This window comes from Apaloderma vittatum, unplaced genomic scaffold (assembly GCF_000703405.1).
Source record: "Apaloderma vittatum isolate BGI_N311 unplaced genomic scaffold, ASM70340v1 scaffold41995, whole genome shotgun sequence".
Lineage (NCBI taxonomy): Eukaryota > Metazoa > Chordata > Aves > Trogoniformes > Trogonidae > Apaloderma > Apaloderma vittatum.
The window spans coordinates 7400-13954 of record NW_009717292.1 but is presented as its reverse complement, the minus strand read 5'-3'; the positions used below and the strand labels follow the sequence as shown (position 1 = coordinate 13954).

Genomic DNA, 6555 nt, shown 5'->3' with positions numbered 1-6555 from the left:
GTCCCTCCCGCTTCTGCTCCCCGTCAGCAGCCGAGGTGCGTGTGTAGCTCTGGAAAAGTGCCAAACTGACCCTGTTCTTTGGGGTTGGGCTTTTTTTTTCCGTGCAGAGGGTGTACGGGTAGGTCCTGTGCGCGTTGTGGAACTCACAGTTTCAAGCCTCATCTTGGATGGGTGCATTTAATGTATTGGCAAACTGCCATACAAGTTAGCCAAACCCCCGCTTTACTAAGTACTAATAAAAGGCTCCGCGTAAGGGTATTTTGTGGTTTATGGTGCCAATATTAAATGAAGAAAATTTAGACTTGGACCCATCACCTACTGCCTTGATAGGTTTAATCCTTTGACTGTAGTGTTTCAGTGTTCTTTCATTGTCCTTCCAGGGATTAGTTTGAGCTTGGAACACTGCTGCCTTGGCTAGCTCGCTTCTGCAGGATGCCACACAAGATCAATTTCGTAGTCGTTAGTTCATCGGGACACGAGGATGGCTTCAGCGCGAAAGAGCTGATGGTTCATGCACCAACAGTGAAGGGATGGCGATCACCCAGGTACTGCAGGCAGGAGGAGCATGCGGAGTTCGGAGGCACTAAGGGAGTTTAAAATGAGTGGGAGATGTGCCCTGCATGGTCAGAGTAGTTTATAGCGTCCCAGACCAAACTGATGATACAACCAGCAGAGTTGTATCATCAGCTGAGAAAAAAAGTGCCTTGGTTGCCATCTAAAGGCGTCACATTGCATGTAAATAAAGTCCTTTGAAAGAAAAGAAAAAAAACCACTATTTTTCTTCTTGTTGGTTTTGGAATTTCCCACTGCCTTGGCTTGTTATTAAAAGTCTGGTCTTCTCAGCACATCCTCTCGATCTGTGTGGGGCATATTGACATTCACATGCATGCAATAAAGTGAAGAGGGAAATGTTTCTACTCTACTCTGTTTTTTTCTTACAATATTTTTAATACTGACTTAAACTGCAATAGCTTTGGGAAGTTCTGTAATTAAACGTTACTCAAGTTGGAAGTGAAGTCATCTTTAAAAAGATGATTGAGAAATTGTATATGTTTCCAGATGCTGTCAGTATCCACAGGAAATTGTTCTGCAGTTGGTGGAGAGGTGTCGGATTCGAAAACTGCAGTTGCTCGCTCACCAGTACATGATATCAAGCCAAGTTGAGTTCTACGTCAGTGAAAGCTTGCCTGAATACTTTGCTCCTTATCAGTCCCAGAGATTTCACAGGCTAGGGTAAGTCAAAAAGCTCTGAGTGGTTTTACTACCGTAATCAGAAAGGCCTCAGGAAGAATTAAGACAGGACAAGGGGAAATGGCCTCAAGTTGCGTCAGGGTAAGTTTAGATTGGATATTCGGAGGAAGTTCTTTCCTGAACGAGTGGTGAGGCACTGGAACAGGCTGCCCAGGGAGGTGGTGGAGTCACCAACCCTGGAGGTGTTTAAAAAAAAAGTAGATCTGGCACTTGAGGCTGTGGTGTAGTGGTTAGGTATGCTGGGATGAAGGTTGGACTAGATGATCTTCAGAGGTCCCTTCCAACCCCTGACATTCTGTGATTCTGTGATTCTATGATGCTTGGCAGAGGGTGTCGAGAGGCTGTGCTGCAAGGCGTGCAGGTTCTGTACTTTCTCAGGTTGTAACAAAGCTGAAGACGTAGGTTTGAGAGGCATGATGCAGCTGAACAGTCTTGTCAGCTCTCAGCACACATTGTTACAGTTTTAAGGGAGCTTTCAACCTTAATCAAAGTACTAACCCGAGGAGCAAAACCGCATCTGTGTATTTGTACCTTTCCTCTGCTTACTCACTATGTTTTCCCTCTCAGTTACGTCCCTCTCTCGGACAATGAGAAGACTGATTTTAAGGCACGAGAGTTAAAATCTGTGTATATGGATGCAGTTGGCCAGTACGTGAAGCTGATTTTCCATAAAAATTATGTCAATAAATACAACTTATATGGTCAGGTAAGAGTCCTTACTTGGAAAGCTAGACGGCATTTCAGTCTGGTCCCTTGATTTGTAGAAGCTAAAAATACTGGTTGAAGGCCCCCACGCTTATTTTTGTTTTCTTTTGAAACAGAAAAATACAAATAAGAGTTATAAATTACTTGGAATCATGACTCAGTGCGTGCAACTTATCCAGAACAAGCGAATCAAGTGCCTGTTCCATTACTGCCTTTCATTCTGAGTTTTAGGCTGCACTGCAGGCTCCGTGCTGAAGGCAAAGCGATTCCACTGAGAGCAGCTCTGCAGTCGCTACAAAACCACTCGTAGTCGTTAGGATTTGATGTGGCATTAAGTGGAGGTGTTGTTCAGCCATGGTGATACAGAAAAGCAGATATCTGCCCCAGTTCTGCAGTGACTCTTTCCATTTCCATCCCAGAAAAGGGAACAACTGATGACTGTACAGTGTGTCTGTAGATCTGGTAATACATTTTTAATGAAGCGTGAAGTACATTTGGCACTTGGTGCTTCTCTTTGCTTCCACACCACCCTGGAGGCCACGGGTTCTGTCTCTTTTTGTTTCAATTTTCTTAAGATACGGAAAAAGTAATGACCTTACGCGTTTACATTTTCTTTTAATCTGTCCCAGGTTGGCCTAGTAGCTATAAACATTATTGGAGACCCAGCAGACTGCAGTAACGACAGCAATAACACGGTAAGTGCTGACTTCCCTGACTCGGTGCTCTTGCTGCCTGGGTTTGGTTACAGGGTTCTTGGGGTAAAGGAACGCGTCTGTCTCCTGCTCGTTTTGTGCTGCAGCAGAGCTGCCACATGTTGGGGTTTGTTATTTTTTATGTTATCCCAAAGCAAGGAAGTTCTCAAAAACTGAGCTTAATATGCAAATAAAACCCCCTGAGCTGTCATCAACTGGAACGTTGGCATTTCCAGCCTCTCCAAATTCTCCTGTTTCAATATGCCCCGAAGCACAAGTGCTATAACTTGCACAGCTTATGCTGATTGTGGCAAGTCAGGATTTCTGTCCTGGGCACACACTTGGTGTTGATGAATGTTCATTAAGATTTTTTGTGTTTTTCTTTTCTTACAAAGCCTTCCAGAGAGAAGCTGATAGACCAGTACTTGGGAATTAAGTCAGATGATCCTGCCTTAGATGGGACTTACCTTGGGTAAGGAGGTTCTTTTGCATACGCCCTGGTGACGCGTCTGCTCCATCTAAACTATTGATTAGTCTCTGTATGTTGTTAGCTCCCTGCCAGTGAAAACAGAAGACATACACTCAGCTTGGTTTATTGTGGATTAATTGAAAGTTGCTTTATTAATTTTGTATCTTCAGGAAACCTGACTCCATTTCACCTCTAGATGATTTGGCTTTTGACATGTACCAGGATCCAGAAGTTGCCCAGATAATACGCAGACTGGATGAGAAGAAGCGTGAAGCTGTCCATCACGAGTGCTACGATTACGCCAAGAAGCTCAAACAAGCCATTGCAGACTTGCAAAAGGTGTTGTTGAGAGAATGTTCGTTCTTACTGATCCTTAAGATGACCAGCATTCCAGTGGCCCATGGGGAATCACCGTCGTTTCCAGTATATTTTCGAAATAGTAATTTTAAAATCACACGGCTTGATTCAATAACTTGGCCAGGAGTACTGACCTGTGCACGTGTGTACAGAAAGGTGATCCCGAGCTGGCTTGTTCTGCCCTCTTCTAGGTGGGGGAGTGCCTGGGGCGGTACGAGGTGGAGAAGCGCTACGCTATAGAGAAAGAGGATTATGATCTTGCTGAAGTGAAGAAGCAGCAAATGGAAGTGTACCGCCTGAAAGTGTATCAGCAGCTGGAGCTCCACCACCTTCTGGATGCCCAGCTGATGGTGCGTGCTCTGAGCCCTCTCTTAGGAGGCTTCGTCCTGGGGGCTTTGTAAATAGAAATGGCAGAGCAACCACAATAAATTGAATGACTAAGAGATCTTACACAGGTCTTTTATGACAATTGCATGAAGATTTTAAGATTTCTGTCTGAATCATGGATTTCCCTAACCAAAGATTTGTACGTGGCATTTTATGAACTTGCTTAGTTCTCCATAAATTACATTAAACTGTTAAGGTCTCAAGCAAATGACATTAGAATCCTGAATATTTTGCATAATTTCAAGGCTACCTAATGCAGATTCATAAGGTACTTTCTCGTATTTTGAAGGGGTATAACAGGCTTATGCTGGCATCAAGTCTAACTTAGTGTGATAAGATATATGTAGTTCTATATTTTTCTCAGAACAGGAAGCTTTATAATCCCTCCACACACACACATCCACACAGAATTATTTGAGCTGTAGCTGTACTAACTCTGCGTTCAGTACGTTGCTAGCCTTGCTTTACAAAACCTCCTTCCCTGTCTCAGATTCGAAAACCACCTCAACTGCCTTTGGAGCCCGTGATTTATCCTGACAGTCCTCAGCACACAAAAGCTACAAATTCACCTCCTGGTGAGCACGCAGAACCGCAGAAGGAAGAACCACAGAGAGCAGAGCCTTTGCTGGAAAAGAAGGCATCAGATCCTGCTCCTGCTGAGCCCATCATTCCCCGTCAGTCTCCTTCTCCTCCTCCTCCTGAGACTTATCCCACAGCCTCCAGGGAAGTTCTCCCCAAAGAAAATGTGAGTGGTGTAGGCACTGATTCCATTTCTTCCTGATACCGTTAGGGGTCCTCCAACATCTGTACATAATTGGAAAGTATCACTGCTTTGAATTCACCTCAAAGCTTTTTTATTTCCCCATCAATTAGCGATGAGACAACTTCACATCCGAGCCATTTCTAGAATAGCAAATTATATCTCCTTTGTTAGGTCGAATTTTTGCCGTACGATGAAAGACCTCTTCCAGCTGCCTGTAAGCAGCCTGATGAAGCAATCGCGTACCTGGAGCCGGGGCTGGCTGCCGAGGATACCAGCAGGACTCCAAGAAGTGGCATTACTGGGGAACCAGAACCACTCACTGAGAAGGCGCTGAGGGAGGCCAGCCCTGCCGTTGAAGTTTTTGGAGAAGCTTTGGTAAAGAGCAGCTAAACCAACACACAGATTATTGGGATCTGTGTTGATTTGATATGTTCTCAGTCAACAAAGACCTATTTGATATGTTCTCAGTCAACAAAGACCTCAGTCAACAGCAGACCTAAGCTGTTACTTAAAAATCTGAAATTAAAATTTGACCCCTAACTCATCACTGTCTTTTGTAGGGAGAGAAACCGTGCCTCTGTCTGAAATGGTTCCTTGAGTCCGACCTGTTAATCTGTTTAACTCATTGTTTTTCAAATACCTGTGCTTTTAATAAAAGCCAGATTCCTGTAGGAAGCACCTGGGGATTTCATGCTTAAGTTCATAGGTTGTTTTCAGGCTGTTCCTATATATGAATGTTGAACAAATATTGATGTTTCAGTATTGACCTTTTAAGAGATAAGCTTGTTCTGTGTTCAGGTTTCAGGAGCGTATTCCAAAACTTGGTCATGTCGAGAAGATGCGTTACTGGCTGTGTATAAGAAGCTGATGGAAGTGTCGGTAGACACTCCGAAGGAGGATTTGAAGAACATGCTGAGGGCTGCCATCTTTCTTGTAAGGAGAGCCATCAAAGACGTAGTGTCTTCAGTAAGTTGTAAGATGTTGCATAAGAAATGCTTCAGTGGAAAACTAACAGCAAAAGCTGTAGAACCCTGTGGTTAAGACACTTTAAATAATTTAAACAAATAATTGTAAAAATACTGGTGAGTTAAAAAAAAAAAAGACCAAACAAACAAAAATCCCGAAAGAATTGAAATGTCAGCTTTTCATCAGGATCAAGGACTGGGCACTGTCTGGCGTTCAGCAGCGCGGGAAATACCGGCCTGGCCTTGAAAACAGTTGTTGATGCAGTGAACGTGTACTGCCCTTGGGCCTCTTTTTTTTTTTAAAGTTGAAACACGGCAATGAAGTCATTTTTAGTTTCCACCTTGAAAAATGGCCATTAGCCTAAGGACTCTCAGGCTTCAAAAAAGCCTTAAACAGGAGAAAAAGAAAATAAACCAATATTATCTGAAGACAGGGATCTGTGTGGTATTTTTGTTCAGCATTTCCTTTTCTTTTTGTTGTTGTAACTTAGGTTTTTCAAGCTTCCTTGAAACTTTTAAAGATGATCATTACCCACTATATACCGACACATAAACTAGGAAAACTAGAAACTTCTCATTGTGTGGAAAAAACGCTTCCCAACTTGCTTTCTAGAACAGGAGACTCTTCATCTCGTCTTCGCGTTGTGGCTTCTAACTTCATTGAGGTAGGTGCTTTTCTTCAGATTGCCTTTGGATCTGCATTACGAATGTCACTGAGCTTGCGGGTGGGTAACAGTGAGGGGAGACGCCTGCTGCTGCGGATGCCAGAAGGGCGTGACTCGTGCTTTCTTCTTGCAAAAGAGGTGAGAAGAAAGTACAAGGTACTGCTCAGGCTCCTGCAGTTCATTACATTTTTGATAGTCGACTTTTCAAAGCAGATTTAGCAAAAGCATAAAGAGCTGCCCACTTTAAAAGACACAGACCGTTCCTTGCTCAAGGCTGACACAGACAGTTAATTTTCCTCAT

The 6555-nt window shown here is 43.5% G+C and overlaps 1 protein-coding gene across 1 annotated transcript in view; it reads left to right on the top strand.

Annotated features, from left to right (window-relative positions):
• Positions 1–432: 432 nt before the first annotated feature.
• CEP104 (centrosomal protein 104kDa) overlaps positions 433–6555 on the top strand; it is a 12268-nt gene continuing 6145 nt past the window's right edge. The window contains exons 1-11 of the mRNA XM_009869825.1: positions 433–545; positions 1060–1233; positions 1819–1957; positions 2586–2651; positions 3044–3120; positions 3288–3456; positions 3666–3824; positions 4352–4606; positions 4796–4999; positions 5423–5590; positions 6081–6254. Of these exons, the coding sequence (XP_009868127.1) occupies positions 433–545; positions 1060–1233; positions 1819–1957; positions 2586–2651; positions 3044–3120; positions 3288–3456; positions 3666–3824; positions 4352–4606; positions 4796–4999; positions 5423–5590; positions 6081–6254 (1698 nt within the window). The remainder of the gene's footprint in view (positions 546–1059; positions 1234–1818; positions 1958–2585; positions 2652–3043; positions 3121–3287; positions 3457–3665; positions 3825–4351; positions 4607–4795; positions 5000–5422; positions 5591–6080; positions 6255–6555) is intronic.